We start from the raw sequence: 17,685 nt of genomic DNA on the forward strand, positions 1-17,685 counted from the left end.
ACCGTGACTAATTATTAGTCTTATTATTATTATTATATAAGAGTTTAAACAATACTTTCCAACCACTATGTACAGACAGGGGCCAGACATAAAACACCGGAGGGCAGGACCATTTTGGCATATAGCACTTCTGAAATCCAACAACCCTATGCGGCCCTTTAAACCAGATTCCCCGTACCGCGAGTAGTTAAAAAGATATTATAACGACACTTATATAAGTCATAATAATAGCTCAAATATTTATTATAAGTTCATAATAATAATACTAATTTTAAATATAAGGTATAGTAAAATAGGTAAGCATAACTTACTTACAAGGGGGTTTTAGCTAGGAGTCGGGCTCTGCAGGGGCAGAACTTCGTCGCTGTGTAAGTCTCTAATCTGCTTATGTATCAATCAGATCTGTTTGATGGTGCGGAATCTCAATCAAACGGATGATGTCAGATCAAATAGAAGAGAAGGAGAAGAAGAAGATGATGAATCTTGTATGTATTGATATGAATGAAGATTCGGATACAAGATTCACACACACTAACACACACTCTCTTTTCTCTAGTTTCTCTCTCTAGAACACCTTCAAATGCACACACTTAAGTTCCTCTATTTTATGTGTTCATCACTCTATTCCTCACACCCCTCACCCCTATATATACTCGACTGGGCCACAAACTGGGTTTACGGCCGTAAATACGGTTTACGGTCGTAAACACCCATTGGGCCGTAAACAGGGTTTACGGTCGTAAACCTGTTTACGGCCGTAAACACTACCTGGTCGTAAACCTGACCGTAAACACATATAATATTACAGAAAAATACAATTGCCTAGAAAAGCAAAGAATAAACCATATTTTTGACCCAACAATCTCTCCCTTGGTTTATAGCTTTCTTTTCTTTTCTTAAATGACCCAACAAGCTCCCCCTAAAAAGTAGCTGACTTTTCTTGTTAATCTTCATTGGGAACTTTGGCTTCAGATTTAATCTTCGATATCTTCATGACTTCAAGATGAACATATGAATCTTCAATGAATGACTTCATCTTGAGCAGTTGGGCATTTCTTCAAGAATTTGGCTTTGAACGTACGTCGGGTGAGGAGGCTTCTTGTACTGATTCTTGAGAGATAGCGCTTTCAGCTTGAGAATCTTCAGAGAGAACTAATCTTTTGGATCACTTCAGCAGGTTCATAGATAGCAGCAGACTGATTGAGGAGGCTTCAATGCAATCCGTCACCTAATCTTCAAGTGCAACTTCACCTTGCTTCTGGGGTTGAAAGATTGAATGTCGAAAGAATAATCTTCATTTCTTGCTCCTTCGAATGAGAATTTTTCGATGTTCACGGATGAAGCCTTGGCTCAGAAATCTTCGACACAAACTCCATGAGTTTCATCTTCACCTGAATTCACTTTTCAAGACAAAACAAAACTAAAAAAAATTTAGCACACAATATTTTTTGGATTTTTCATATTTTCTGAAAAAGAAATAAAACATAAATAACACTATTTTTGGATTTTTTTTTTTAATTTTCTGATTTTTGTTTGGATTTTAAAATTTTTAATTCTCCCCTAATATTTAAATTAGAAGAAAACTATGAACAAATTTAACAAAAATAAAATGATATCTAACTTTAAGAGTGATTTGGGATCAAAGTTTTTAGACAGCCTTTATCCGTTTATCAGTACCTCTCCCTTCATGAATAGATCTGGTCAATCGCCGGTATTGTGTTCCACTTAAACATGAGAGATTGTGACAAAATTAGGACATACTATAAGTGACAAGACAATGTGATCCTAAGTTCCTAGATAATATTCCTTAAGGACCATTCAGCTGACGACGACCAAAGATATTGTTGTCCACCTAAATTGAGCAGCGAGATCTACAGACAACCTAGTGATTGTTCAATTTTAAATGTACTAGAACATGTTTCCCGCTTCCTGACATACCCCAATAATCAGGAACTTCCAAAGTACTCCTTACTTTAGGTGAGCAGACAATTATTATGAGAGAAGTCAGATTTAGAATGCATATGCTATACACCCAGGTCGGATCTCTTCCAATCACGCAGAGGGTGAAACATATGACTAACCAGATTTAGAGGGATTGAGAAGTAGAATGGTGCATATGCTGTGTACCAGGTCGGATGGTTAATCACGCAAAGGAGACAGCATATGGCTAACAGGCAGGAAGAATTGCATAGATAGAAGATGCATAGAAATAGAGTTGCATATGTTGCAGTCCAGGTCGGATGTATTTCAATCACGCAGAGGAGGCAACATATGACTAACAGAAGGAAAGCAAGAAAATAATTTTCTACAGACCTACTTTATCGGAATTCCCCAGTCGCCCCATCAATACCGGAATTAAGGACAAAGTCCGTACATCGAGGAAGAGTTAAACCACAGTTCTAGATACGGATAACTTTAATGTGACCGGTGGATTATCATGTATATCTCCCTGCTCAACCTATCTGAGCGCGTATTGTCAGGCTAAATGGATCTATCTAGGTCAAGATTTTTCAAGTCTCTAGATTCCTTAAGTTCATTAATGCCTAATCAAGTCCATTTTAATCTCTCGTGCCTACTAGCGCATCGAACACAGAGCCTAGACAATTTAGATTCAGTCCCTTACACAGATTCAGATTGCCTGTTATCACATGATTATATCACTTCCCAAAACGTCTCATGCAAGCACATTCCATTAACAACATATTTTTGGATTTTCTGATTTTTTTTAATGTTTTTGGATTTTTAAAACTTTCTAATTTTTTTGTTTTGTTTTTATTTCTCCCCCTAAATTTGTGCATAGGAGAGAAACAAAAGTAAATGCACAAATTTAAACTATCCTAAAACAAAAAAAATTAGTCTTTAAAGTGAATCAGCTTAAGAAAAACTCAGGAGTATAGAGAAGAAAACTCAAACCGTAAGTCACCGATTGAATTTGCATCCAAAAGGTCTGAGAACAGCACGCGTAATCTCAGAACAGATCCAAAAATTCTTCACATCGTTAAGCACTAACCCCATGAGTGATCCCTTCCTTTCTTCCCTTCCCGCAAAGGACACATACTCTCAAACAAAGATCTGAATGTTGTACAGTTGAGAGATGTCCCCTATCATGTGCCTGGAACAGCCACTACCAACAAACCGAAGTCTGATGATATGCCTCCATAGCTGCTCCGACACAGAGCGGGATCAGTTGGTCTTTGGAATCCAGTCCATTTTAAAACTGGGTTGACCTTTGTCATCCTTGCATAGTACTCTCTCCCATGACATGTCCTGCTTATCACAAACAGAAGATGTAGAAATATTAGAATCGTTAGAAGATTTGGGAGAGTGAGCCTTTGGAACCCATTTGTAGTTGGGTTTAACCCATTTCTTTTTTGATCTGATGGGTGGCTCGGTACTTGATGTCGGCCGTTGAGATGACTTTGATTTTGGCTTCACGGGAGCATCTCTTGGATTTGGCTTCTTGACCGACATTCCCTTCTTGCCTTTGGGATTCGGATTCTTGGCCTTGTAGGTTTGATTCTTGGCCTTTGGAGTTTGATTCTTGCTATTCTGCTCATTCCAGTCATCATTGTCTGAACGTGACCTTGAGGGATTTCTTTTGAAGTATCTCCCTCTTGGCGCGTTTTACCAGCCTTGTGCATAGTAAGGAACGTATGCGCGATTTGGATAATTTCTGGAAATGTGTCCAGGTGTTCCACAGTGAAAACATGTCTTTTTCTTCACTGTGAAGTTGTTTCTTCCTGCCCCTGGTGGCGTATCCTTGCCTTGTCTCTTATTGTTCCCACAAGCACAATTGCAGGAGGCACTCTGTTTCGCTGGAATTGGTGGTCTGTATTTCTCAACAGCAGGTTGATCAGAAGCAGTTGAGTTCGAAGCAACAGATTCAGAGCTCAAAGAGATGTTGGTTTGTTCAGTGGTGTTCTCCTTGTTCTCATCTTCTGCTACTTTACTTGCATATGAAGTAGATGTGCTAGAAACAGGAACATCAGTATTTTCAAACAAATAATCAAATATGTCAAAAAAAATTAACTCAACATGATCCGATGCAAAAGCATCAAAGGCATCACAAGATGTATCATCAACTTTAATATCAGAAATAGAAGGTTGTTCATTGGAAATAGAAACATCAGGTTCAGGCTCAGTTTTTTATCAGAAACAGATCCTTCAACTTTGTGCTTGGACTGATCTAAGGATTGATCTGCAGGGGAAGTAGAAATGTTAGTACTTTCAACATTAATAAATCCGCCTGAAACGAAACCAGACGGCTTGCCATAAACCATAAATGGTTCGTTGGCAATCTCATCCTTGGATAGGGGTTGATACTGATATGTATGATTATAAGGAGGAGGTACACTATCATATCCTAAACCTTTTTGTTGGTTTCGTTTGAACTGCATGCAGTGATCAATCATGTTGGCAACTACCTCGCTTGATCCATCAAATTTTCTAAAATCAAAATTTGCAGTTTCAAATTGTCCTTTTAATGTATCAAGCTCGGTAATTAGCTCATCATTTTGTCTTTTAACATAATCATAAAGCTCACATTTTCACTGTATTCTGTCTGAATTCTTTTAAAATCTTTTATTTTTGTCTCTAACAGGGCCTTAAAGGGTTTCTGTCCTTTCCTGAGTTGATATCCTTCATATCTTAGGTCCTCAACTTCTCTTTTTAATAAATCAATTTGTTCCCGAAGAAATTTAATCGTAGTTTCATAAGATTGAGAACATGAAACTTTATTGACTGGAACGTTTGAAGAACTCATTGTTTTTTTTTTAAATATGCCCTTTGACTAAAAACTCAAAAGTCAACCTCAAAAGTCAAATTTAAAAAGTCAAACTCAAAAGTCAAACTTGAAAAGTCAAACTTAAAAGTCAAACCGAAAAGCTAAATTTGAAAATTTAAAAGTCAAACGAGAAAGTCAAAGTTTAAAGTCAAAGGTCAAACTTTTAAGTAAAAAGTCAAAAATAAAAGTCAAAATTTAAAAACTATAATTTTTGGTTGAAAAAGAAATTTAAAAATGAAAGAAATTGATTTTTGGGGTTAAAAGTGTTAAATTTGCGAAAGTTTGGAACCGAATGGGAGTCTTTAAGAATAAAAGACGGGAGTTAAGGAACAACATGGATGCTTAGAGGAGTTGGTAAGGCGCTGAGTTGATTAACCAGAGGTCCCGGGTTCGATCCCCGGCAACCCCAAAATCCGTTTCCCTTTTTATTGAAGCGCTGATGCGAAGCTTGCTGCTGCTGAGCCGAGCCGAATTCCTAGCCGAGGCCGCAAACTCCGGCGACCGTAAACTGTTTCCGGCCGTAAACTCCGGCCGTAAACCCTTCAAAGACCGTAAACACAGCTTCAGATCGCGAAAAAAACGACGTTTTTCACCATTTTTGCTCCAAAACTCGATCAAAAACTCGTTTTTATGAAAAACGCGAAGAACAAACCCCCCCTAATTTTCAGAGATCTATCCAAAAACGCAAGAATCTTTCCAAAATAAGATCAAATCGGCTCCAGATCTGACAAAGATGAGTGATACAATCCAAGCTCTGATACCAATTGTAAGTCCCTAATCTGCTTGTGTATCAATCAGATCCGTTTGATGGTGCGGAATCTCAATCAAACGGATGATGTCAGATCAAATAGAAGAGAAGGAGAAGAAGAAGATGATGAATCTTGTATGTATTGATATGAATGAAGATCCGGATACAAGATTCACACACACTAACACACACTCTCTTTTCTCTAGTTTCTCTCTCTAGAACACCTTCAAATGCACACACTTAAGCTCCTCTATTTTATGTGTTCATCACTCTATTCCTCACACCCCCCACCCCTATATATACTCGACTGGGCCACAAACTGGGTTTACGGCCGTAAATACGGTTTACGGTCGTAAACACCCATTGGGCCGTAAACAGGGTTTACGGTCGTAAACCTGTTTACGGCCGTAAACACTACCTGGCCGTAAACCTGACCGTAAACACATATAATATTACAGAAAAATACAATTGCCTAGAAAAGCAAAGTATAAACCATATTTTTGACCCAACACGCTGAATCTTTCTAAGAAAGATTCGTGCAGCGCTTCAGCGCTCACCTTACTATACTAAAACTACAGAAAGAGAAGTCGAATCACGAGGGACCGAAATGCTCGGGGGATAAGAAGAGAAAAAGACTCTTGAATCAAGAGAATGGTGCAAGAAATATGAGAGCTCAAACCTCTTATTTATAGTAATTGAATTTACAAAAACTACCCTCCATAATTACTTAATGACATTATAGTTATATAAACGACTAAACACCCCTTCATAATACCATTTTAAATAGATTTAACGATATTTGTACTAAACTAATGTCGAAAGTACTCAACACTAGTCTTATAATAACCGCATCGTCGATACCTTTCTAATGATATATATATTTGTATATATATGTGTACGTATATATGATTTATACTTTATTTTAATACGTAAATATGCTATTATAATTTGTAACTCGTTCATACGAACTCCATTTTTGACGTTCTTTATATCCACACGTTGGTATTTATGAGTAATACAACTTTCAGATGCCGTCAGCTAATTCTCATTCTATCTCAGATTTACAAAACTGTATCGAATTTATCGCGCTCGAAGAGTAGGGACCAAGTTTCGTCCATATCTTTAACATACGAGCTCTACTCTCGACATTCTTTATATCCACGCGTAGGTAAAAACAAGATCTAAAACTTTCATTTAGACTCCGTCGGCTAATTCTCGACCGATCTTAAATTTAACAGTATGAGGAGATTATACTGTTAAATGTCCGCGTAAAATTCATAACTTCTACATACGGACTCCGTTTTCGTCTGTCTTTTTACTGTTGAGTTCCTATTAATGATATCTTCAACTCTCATTTAGGCCGCGTAGGCCAAAAACCGCTCGAACTAAAATTCGAGTTTCGGGCCGTGCACTGCTATGCCAAATCTTATAAAATTCATAACTTCCTCATACGAAGTCAGATTTGGGCGTTATTTTTTTGTATGTTCTCGGTTTAACGTATACTACAAATTTTGTTTAGATCACTAAGTCTAAAAAGTCTTCTACTGTAAATTCACTATTTACATCTCCTGGTGCCGTGCCGGTTTTGCCGTAAAACTTCGACGGGCCATAACTTCTTCGTTATAACTCGGATTTCGGCGTTCTTTATATGTATGGAACCCTTGTAACATATACTACAACGTGGTTAATATTAATCCTTCTAAATAATATTCCAACATTTTTGATGCTCATCGTCTCTAAATTGACTAGCCCGGATCTGCAGGCGTTACATTAGTCATGGTCGGGCCCGACACTATAAGTCAACACCTAATTACCGAGGGGCCCAAAGATATCGCTTTTCCCGTTAGGGAAAAAGGAACGAATAAACTTTGACTTATATGCTTGCACCATTTACTCATCAGATCATGCACAACAATACGTTTTATAACATCAATTTATTGATGCGTTTACGTATCATCAATGCACAACTGACTTGTAAACCACAACTCATATATCTCTGTTTCAATATTATAAGATAGTATCGTCTCAGAATTATTCGTGATAAATTCCATGAAGTAATTCTCTGAGCATGGGTTAATCCAATATTTAAATCTTCATTTCAAAGTACCCATGAACATTGTAGCAATACCATTGCTATGTCTAAAACTCTTTAGACAATCTGCAATTCAATTCATGACAGTCTTAATTCACTACTTACTTCCAAAAGTATGATCGACTGTGGACTTTTGAATAATCGAATTATTCGGGAAGTAAACCATGCAAAATGAAACACAATAATAAACAATTGAAAAAAGGTAGTAAAAAAACTCATAAATAATTCTCTATTATTTTAATCACCAAAAGTCAATTACATTTACTTTTTTACAAGTTTCAACTAATTATCTAACTACTAAAACTAATATCATCTTTCAGACCAATGCCCCTAGCATGTTAAAAATGTTTGACCCTACTCAGACCCTTTGTGAGGGGATCTGCAAGATTCTCTTCTGATGATACACTCTTCACTACGAGGTGAACTTATTCTACTCTATGTCTGATGAAATGGTACTTTCTGTCAATATGTCTTGGTTTGCCATGATCTCCTGGTTCCTTTGTTAAGGCAACCGCTCCTTCGTTATCACAGAAAATTTCCATTGGCTCCTTAATAGCTAGAACAACTCCTAGGTCTTCGATGAAGTTCTTCAACCAAATTGCCTCCTTTTGATGCTTCGCTCGTTGCTATGTATTCTGATTCACAGGTTGAATCAGCCATTATCTCTTGTTTGGAACTTTTCTAGGTTACCGCTCCTTCATTTAAGGTAAACACCCAGCCAGATTGAGAACAAAAGTTGTCTCTGTCTGTTTGAAAGCTGGCGTCACTATAACCAGTTACTCTCAATGTATCACTGCCACCAAATACTAGGACCCAATCCTTAGTCCTTCGCAGATACTTGAGAATATTCTTAACTTCTATTCAATGAGCTTTACTTGGATTTCCTTAATAACGATTGACCATGCTCAAAGCAAATGCCACATCAAGGCAAGTACATTTCGTAGCATACATGATAGATCCAACGGCAGAAGCATATGGAACTCTACTCATTTCTGCTATCTCTGCATTGGTACTCGGGCTCTGAGTCTTACTCAGTTTGGTATTACTCTGTATAGGCAGTTCTCCTTTCTTGGAATTTTCCATACTAAAACATTTTAGTACCTTTTCCAAGTATGTACTTTGACTAAGTCCAATTAGTATTTTACTCCTATCTCTTAAAATTCTTATCCCTAGAATATAAGCGGCCTCTCCCAGATCCTTCATAGCGAAACACTTTCCAAGCCAAGACTTAACCTCTTGCAAAGTTGGAATGTCATTTCCTACAAGAAGTATGTCATCAACATACAATACTGGGAAGGTTACTATACTCCCACCAGCTTTGACATATACACATGACTCATCTTCACTTCTTGAGAAGCCAAATTCCTTGACCTTCTCGTCAAAGCAAAGATTTCATCTATGAGAAGCTTGTTTCAATCCATAGATTGACTTCTCAAGCTTAGACACTCTATTGGGAAACTTTGCATCAACAAAACCCTATAGCTGACTCATATAAACATCCTCAGCCAACTTCCCATTAAGGAAAGCGGTTTTGACATCCATCTGCCAAATTTCATAGTCATGAAATGAAACTATGGCGAGCATTATCCTAATATATTTTGTCTTAGCCACTGGTGAGAAGGTCTCATCATAGTCAACCCCTGGGGTTTGAGTAAATCCATTTACGACAGTCGGGCCTTGAAAGTGTGTACCTTTCCATCCATGTCGGTCTTCTTCTTGAAGATCCATTTGTACCCAACTGTCTTACGACCTGGTACATTATCAACCAAATTCCAAAGTTGGTTGTCATACATGGACTTGATCTCGTTGTACATTGCCTCTTGCCATTTGGTTGCCTCAGGTCTTGTTATTGCTTCCTTGTAGTTAGCCGGTTCATCCAAATTTACCAGTGTATTGTCGCTGATAAACGTGTCACCATCTGTAGTAATATGGAAACCATAGAACTCAGGCTGCATTTTAACTCTAGTGTAACGCCTAAGAGGTAATGACTCGTCAACTAGTTCAACTGGAATCTCTTCCTCACGTTGAACCCTAGCATCTTCAGAGGTTCCTTCATCGTTTGATTCTTAAATCTCTTCAAGATCAATGGTGCTCCCACTTTCCTCTTTACATATGAGTTCTCTCTTTCTCTCTCTCTCTCTCTCTCTCTCTCTCTCTCTCTCTCTCAAGACTCCCCTTCGTGCTACAAATACCATGTTCTCACTAGGTCTGTAGAACAAATATCCAAAGGACTTCTGTGGATAGCCGATGAAAATACATCTCTCACTTCGAGGTTCAAGCTTTTCGTGAGTCTCTCGTCTAACGAAAGCTTCACAACCCCAAACCTTGATATGTGCTAACGATGGAACCTTCCATGTCCACATCTCGTGAGGTGTTTTGAGAGATTGATTTTGATTGATGAGATAGATTATAATTGTGAGATATATTGCTTTATAAGATAGATTATTTATGGGTAATTGTTTATATTAGATTTGTGATATATGTGATATTTATGATATTTGTGATATGCGATATATGAATTGTACAGAGATTTAAATAAATTGATTTTGTTGAGAAGTTATTCATTACTATGAGTTTGAACATTATTGAGAAATACATTATAATTGATAGATTAAATATAATTAAGAGATAGATCATGATTGATGGATTTGTCATGAACAAGTGATAGATTAGGATAGAGAGATTAATTCCTATTGAAAGAGAATTGAAAGATCTTAATAGAGAGATTTATTAATATTGAGAATGATATATTATGATAGTGAGAGATATTGATAGATTAATTATGAATGAGAGATGGATCATGAGAGAGATGGAGAGAGAGAGAGAGAGAGAGAGAGATCATTGATTGAGAGATTGATCACGATTGAGAAATAGATTAATAACTGGGAGATAGATTGTTGATTGAGGGATAGATTATGAATGAAAAATAGATTATCACTGAGATGTTGGTTGTGATAATACCACTAACTATATAAATTAATTATTAAATAAGTGAGAAATAAGTTATAATGTGATTTATATTATTTATCTAATTATGTTTTAGTAGTTGTTATTCACTAAGCCGTGAGGCTTATGTTGTTATGATGATTATTTTGCAGGTATATTATTGTGACGCCCGACTCGATCCTATACTTAAGGCCAGTACGATCCTTGTGATAACTACTTGTATTCCAGAGTGCTAATGTACACCAAAATTGTTGTAAACTTTTAAATGATAAATGAAATTTTTAGGGTGTACTTGGTATGAAATATTGGGCGTTACAATTGCACCCCTTGATTGGCCAAGCAAGCAAGAACCTCAGCTGTGGAGCATGAGTATTTAGACCAAAAGAAATTATAGGTTTCTTTGGATCATCGATCATAACAGAAAGGAAGGAGTACGGCTCTTAATGGCCCAATTTTAGGGTTTTAGCATGTCTCAACTCTTAAGGCTCTTCCCTTTATATAGGTGGTGGAATATTATCATTTCCTAAATAAAATCGAAAAATAATATTATTATATTCTCATGTAATTATCATTTTAGAATTACTCATTAATTATTCTAAATAATTAATATAACTCTTTTAGGCATAATTAATTCCACCTAATTAATTATAAAAAATTACATTGATTTCTACCTATTTATTAACATAATAATAAATAATAAATTAACCAAAATAAATTTTAATTATTTATTGATGCTCAATAAATAACAAAATAATTTCCTCTTTATTTATTTTCTTTTTCTTGCTTTTATAAAATGGATCCAAAATATGGACTAAACTGGATTTGGATTCAAAATGTAAATTTAGATTCATAATATGAAAATGATGGATTCATAAATGGATTCACAATACATAATAACTCACGAGTCATAGAAAGTAAAAAATCAAAGGACAACCCAAGACCAAAATTACAGCCAAAAAAACATAACGTCTCTCTTCCACCGTCGCATCGTTTATGCCCTTAATATGTTTAAAGTTCTCCAACTCGATGATGTTCTATCTTTTTGTCGCTAGTATCCATCTCCATTTCATTGACGTGTTCTTAGATTGAGATCATAAAAAACATCGTCGCTTTTTTTAGAATGTTAAGTAGAAAAAAGATAAGTTAGGAGAGAGGGAAGAAAACTTACCCGCTCTCTCATCTTCTAGGATAAAATTAAGATTTTGATTATATATTATTACAGATATTTGTTATATCGATATAGATTTTATCTAACTTAATCTACATATTATAACACATAATAAATTTATGTTTGTTAATTGATTTACCGTGGGTTCATAAGTCTTTAATTAGTTTACTATATATGATCGAATGTTTAGTATTTATATTTGTTTTAGAAGTTCTAGGATTAGTTAAATTTGGGGTTTTCTTGATTATTTTCATAAAAATATAATATATTGATTGTTAGTTGTGATTTTGAAGCAAGCGATTGTTGATAAGGTAAAAAAAAAGTTTTCAATTATATATGATGTGTTTTGTATCTTGAGTTTGCCCCTCGCTAAGAATTCTCATGTCTGCCCGACTAAGACTAAGACCGAATGTGTAACAAAATTAGGAAATATGGACTAAAAAGTGCTTAATCTCTTGGACTAACTTGCAGGAATATGGAGAGCATAAGGACCATTTCTTTAATTTATTCTGTTGAATAAAAGCACATATTCTAGCAATATGACGCTTCTTTCTGTATTTTGCAAGAACCATCGTATCCTCTTAAAACAAAGGGTTACAAGAAACCCATAAGTTAATATCCACAAAGAACTTGATAACATTCGGTTGTAGCAAGATCCAAATCAGAGCTGAATTACAGTTTTCACAACAAATTCAAACTCAAAACCAAAATACAAATTTAATGAAAGTAAAGTCCTATAATGGAAAAGAACAAAAAAAATAATAATAACAAGAAAAAAGTTGATATATTCAAAGCTTAAATGCTTCTCTGAACTTGATACTGAAACTATTGTCTAGGCTCTTCTTTGGTGCGCCCCCAGTGTGTCCTTGCATCATGGCCACAAATTCATTGTAATCTATGCGTCCATCCTGTTTTATAAATAAAATAAAACCAAAAACACAAACACTCTTAAAACTTAAAATCAATTTCGTGTTTTGTAACTAGGGCTATTCTATTCATGTCTTGCTTTTTTCTTTTTACATTGTTTGTGAAAAAAAATAACGTTACCAATTGCTCTAAAGCTCACATCTATGCAAAATTTTAGCAACTCCATAAATAAAGAAATTAAAAACTTACATTGTCTTGATCAACATCTTGAATCAACTCTTCAAGTCTAGCATCTATACCAAACTCATCACATGCATGTTGAAGCTCATCAGCAGTAATATAACCACTTCCATCTTTATCAAAATATGAAAAAGCAGCAAACAAATGATCTTCTCTCTCAATTTTATTCAGATGCAGAGTTGCAGCTACAAATTCCCCATAATCAATTGTTCCACTATTATCAACATCCGCCTGTGTTCAGACATTATGCATTGTATTAAAAAAAAAAATGTAACGAATTATAAAAGAATCTGAAAAAAGTAGGGCTTACTGCTTGCATAAGATCATAGATTTCTGATTCCTTAAGGTTAGCACCAACTCTTTTTAATCCAGCCTTAAGTTCATCAAAAGTAATTTGACCACTGTTGTCTGTATCAATCATCTGAAACATTTGTTTTAGCCCTGCTATTTCTTCTTCAGACATACTCTCAGCTATAACCTGAAAAATGAAAACCAAATTCAAAAGTCAAAAGTCAAAAGTCAAATTATACTTGTTTTTGTTTGAAACAAAAGGGAGTAGAGTAGTTAAAGTACATAAGTCAAACTTACCCTAAGAGCCATTTTCTTAAGCTTGTTCATGGCTGAAAATTGCTTCATTCGACTTAGAACTGCTGAGTCAAGAGGCTTGTCAGGAGCCACACCATCAACTTGAACCCAAGGATGGCCTGTAAAATGGTCAACATTTTAAACAGAAGAAAAGAATATAAATACGTTGAAATTAAAACAACCAAATCAATAACTACCAGTTAAGTTTTTAGCTAATTTTTTATATTTTACCCATTGGAGATAAAATATAACCAAAATCGACCCATTTTTAGGTCAACAATCTGGTTGTTAAAGCATGGAAGTAGAAGACTTACATAAAACTTCATGTGCGGTTAATCGTCTTTTTGGGTCTCGAATAAGCATTCTCCTTACAAGATCTTTTGCATCTTCAGAAATATTTGGCCATGGATCCGAAGAGAAATCAAGATCGCCTTGCAGGACTTGTTCAAATATTCCTTGCTCCGTTTCTATATATAATATACCCATTAATTACCAAATAAGAAAACTTTCTTTTAAAATAGGCTACAATAAACAACAATAGTTATACGATTCATATCACGAATAGCTAATAAAGATACTCCCTACGTCTATTACAAATTACAACAATTTTCATTTCATTGCAAAGTTTCCGATTTTGCCTAATTTTTATAGTTTAAGTTAACTAATTGTCCTTGCTGTTATTACAAATTATCGATGGCGGTGATGTTGGTCACATGTATTCTCCTTTGTCGTTCTTGAGACATTTAATCAATAATCAAATACTTCAATTAAGTTAGGAGAAGAGTCAGAGTCATTCTTAATGGGTATTTTAGACATTTGATCAATAGTCAAAAAACTTCAATTAAGTGAGGAGTCAAGTTAGAGTCGTTCTTTAAGGGAAATTTAGACATTTAATCAATAATCAAAAACTTTAATTACATGAGGAGTAGAGTCTTTCTTGAAGGGTATTTTAGACATTTAATCAATAATCAAAAACATCAATTAAGTGAGGAATCGAGGTAGAGTCGTTCTTGAAAGGTATTTTAGACATTTGATCAATAGTGAAAAAGTTGGACTAAGTTATAACTAGAGTCAAAAGTTGTAACTTTCATCGGATGGAGGGTATTTTAGACATTTGATCAACAGTCCTAAAACTAGAATCAAAAGTAGTAATCTTCATGGTATGGAGAGAGTATAATCAAAAAGATATGCAATAAAGAAGCATTTGACTATCAACATTTTGTATAATCAGTAATCACTAATAGGAAAAGAAGGAATCTTGGATTATAACTTTACACAAAATAAAATCAGAAACAAATTGTTTGCATTTACTTTGGGGTATAAAAACGAGGGGTATATAAGTAATTTCACAGGATTAGGTACTCACCAGCCCAAAATGGAGGTACACCACTTAATAGGATATAAACAATAACCCCAGCACTCCAAACGTCTGCTTCAGGACCATAACGTTTTCTCAAGACTTCTGGTGCAACATAGTATGGGCTTCCAACCACATCATTAAATGATTCACCTACAAAAACAATAACCTTAACTCAAAGTTTCAATCTTTTTACAAATATATGCATCCATATATGTTTCACTTGTTAACCATTCTTTAACCAATTTGGTACAATAAGCATTAATCAGGTATGAACAAATTATAAAGAAAACCGAAAAATCAATAAACTCCAACAAGAATAACACAAAGTATACCTGGTTTGAAGAAAACCGATAATCCAAAATCAATAGTTTTGAGAAGTGAATCTTCTTTCTTATCAACAAGCAAGAAATTTTCAGGCTTTAAATCGCGATGCATAACCCCTAAAGAATGACAAGTCTCCACAACCCCAACAATCGTTCTTGTAAGCTCAGCTGCTTTTTTTTCAGTGTAATGTCCTCTTTGAATAATCCTATCAAAAAGCTCACCTCCTGCACACAATTCCATAACAACATGAACTGCAACAGCATCTTCATAAGCTCCTTTAATGGCTATAACATTCGGATGCCCTGCTAAATGATGCATTATCTGAATCTCCCTTCTCACATCCTCCACATCTTCATCTGTCAATAGCTTCCTTTTTGCAATCGATTTGCACGCATAATGTTCACCTGTTGCTTTTTCTATACAAAGAAAAGTTGTACCAAATTGCCCTTGTCCTAATTTCTTCCCCAATGTGAAGAACTCCTTTAAACTCCCGGTTTTTCTTTGTAAGACTGAATCGGTTCTAAGGCCAGCACTTGATACCCTTTTCATTTGAGGGGCTTTTTTGGGTTTTACTGGTTGTTGTTGTTCTTCTTCTTCTTGTTGTTTTTTGTCTGGTTTTGGAATTGTGATTTGTTCTGGTGGCTTGTTTTGAACAGGTAATGGTGATTCTGATTGTCTGCTGTGATTTGATTGTTCTCCATTTGGGGTAGGTGGGGTGGAATCAGCTGGGGTTCTCCACATTGCAGCTGAAACGGATTGGATGAATCCATTTTTTGAAATATTTGGCCCAACACAAGTGTTACCCATTTAGCTTTGATCAATTGTCAAGAAACCCTTGAAGGATTTTAACATAAAGATTTGATTTTTCGCTCAGAGAAAGAAAGATCTGAACTTCATCGTCAAGATAACCTAGAAAAATAAAGTCAAACCCACTTCAATTGACTGCAAGATTGTCAAAACAAGAACATGGTATCATACTATCATATCACCTCCCAAGATACCCCCTTTTCACCTTTAATATAAAGATTCAGAACAAAGATCTAAACTTTATCAAAAACCCAAAAACATAAAGTCAAATCCACTTCGATTGACTTCAAGATTATCAAAACAAGATCACGAATCTCAACTCAAATTGCCATAAAGCAGAAGTAAATTAAACTGAACCACGATTTAAAAACTATACAGATTTGATTCGAGTTGTATAAAGTAAATTATACATCAAATACCGATTAATCACATCAGGAAATAAACAACTACAAGCATTTTGTATGCATAGATAGAAAAGAATAGAAGACCTAGAAAGGATGAGAGAGTAATCGAAAGTCTATGCAGAAAACAAAGAAATGTTGAAACCAAGGGAAATGGTCAAAGCATCTAAAATAGTTGAAATGGAAAAAAGGTTGAGAGATCTTGATACGAAGAAAACAAAGGAATACTTACCTAATAGCTATGGAGGAGAAGGCGAAGCGAGGCAGAGGTGCTGAATTAGTCTAACCATTTCTTATTTTATGTGTTTTGATTAGTTCAAGGGAATGAATGAGGAAAGATGTATTATGTAAGTAAAAACATGTTGAGGATTATTAAATTGTGAAGTAGAATATATATGACTGTTTGTTAATTGTTAGTATCATCCAACCTTTCATTCACACGGACAAGATAAACGCGGTTGCTCTGTCCTTCTTTTGGATATCTCAATCCCCCGAAATTGGCGTTTGATATTTTCAATTTGTTTTCGCCTTTTTAAGTTCTTTTGTCGTGTTTTTTTTTTTTTTTTTTTTTCATTTTCTAGAGGTTACAAGTTCTTTAGATAATTTTCCATAATCGACATTGTCGAAAGAAAATTTGCATAACTCCGTTAATAGGTAAACCCATTGTGGATCTTATCCAAAATAGTTAGACATGGACCCAACAACCGGATCGGGCTAGTGGACTTGACATTTGGGCAAGTTCACATTTCTCTCGAAGACTACATCTCAGCTTAGACATGTTACATGTATGGATGTGAACAGTAGGGGTCGTGCATAAAACTACATACAAAATATGGCATCTAGGTAGAATCGATTGGGTCTCTTGGTAGAATCGAGTTTCGACTGGGTCTCTTGGTAGAATCGGAAAGATCAAGTGTATAGTTGTATCCAGACAATATTGATAATTAATCAAGTCTGTTATCATATCTAAGATTGAGAAACTTGAACCTATATGAGAATGATTAAATTTAGGGGTGACCATTTGGATCGGCTTGGAACCGGACCGCTTTGAGAGGATTGTGTGGACCGTGGACCGGACTTATTGAGACATACCGGTTTCGATGCCAGTTTTCCGGTTCTTGGAGCGGTACAACATTCGTTGTGTATGGTACAAGTCGTTGAAACAATAGTGAAAGTTGGTTTTTTTATGTTAACGTTGATTTTTTATGGAAGCGTGTTACGAGACTTACAACAAAGGCGTACGGGGAAAACATAAAAGTTGGAAAAAAAATTATTTTGATATCCCGACTTTGGGCGATTTTAACTCATTGAATATGCAACTAAAACGACGAATTTATAGCCTAAAATAAAGCATAAACTCTAAA

General features: G+C 35.4%; 1 protein-coding gene across 1 annotated transcript; it reads right to left on the minus strand.

Annotated features, from left to right (window-relative positions):
* Nucleotides 1-12,318: 12,318 nt before the first annotated feature.
* LOC145141323 (calcium-dependent protein kinase 1-like) lies at nt 12,319-16,708 on the minus strand. The gene is made up of 8 exons (XM_079074614.1): nt 16,554-16,708; nt 15,122-16,022; nt 14,796-14,939; nt 13,744-13,896; nt 13,433-13,548; nt 13,155-13,322; nt 12,854-13,075; nt 12,319-12,645 (listed from the first exon to the last, which is right to left on the minus strand). The coding sequence occupies exons 2-8, from the start codon at nt 15,918-15,920 to the stop codon at nt 12,526-12,528; spliced, it is 1,722 nt and encodes a 573-aa protein (XP_078930740.1). The 5' UTR covers nt 15,921-16,022; nt 16,554-16,708; the 3' UTR covers nt 12,319-12,525.
* Nucleotides 16,709-17,685: the final 977 nt, after the last annotated feature.

This window comes from Lactuca virosa, chromosome 9 (assembly GCF_052849685.1).
Source record: "Lactuca virosa cultivar CGN04683 chromosome 9, Lactuca_virosa_CGN04683_v6, whole genome shotgun sequence".
Taxonomy (NCBI): Eukaryota; Viridiplantae; Streptophyta; class Magnoliopsida; order Asterales; family Asteraceae; genus Lactuca; species Lactuca virosa.

Bases quoted from the DNA above. Each gene is read 5' to 3' on its own strand.
- LOC145141323 (XM_079074614.1), bottom strand. From the start codon at position 15,920: ATGGGTAACACTTGTGTTGGGCCAAATATTTCAAAAAATGGATTCATC. The intron at 14,940-15,121 runs GTATACTTTGTG...TTGTTTTTGTAG, and splicing joins ATCGGTTTTCTTCAAACCAG to GTGAATCATTTAATGATGTG. The intron at 12,646-12,853 runs GTAAGTTTTTAA...TTTATAAAACAG, and splicing joins AAGATGTTGATCAAGACAAT to GATGGACGCATAGATTACAA.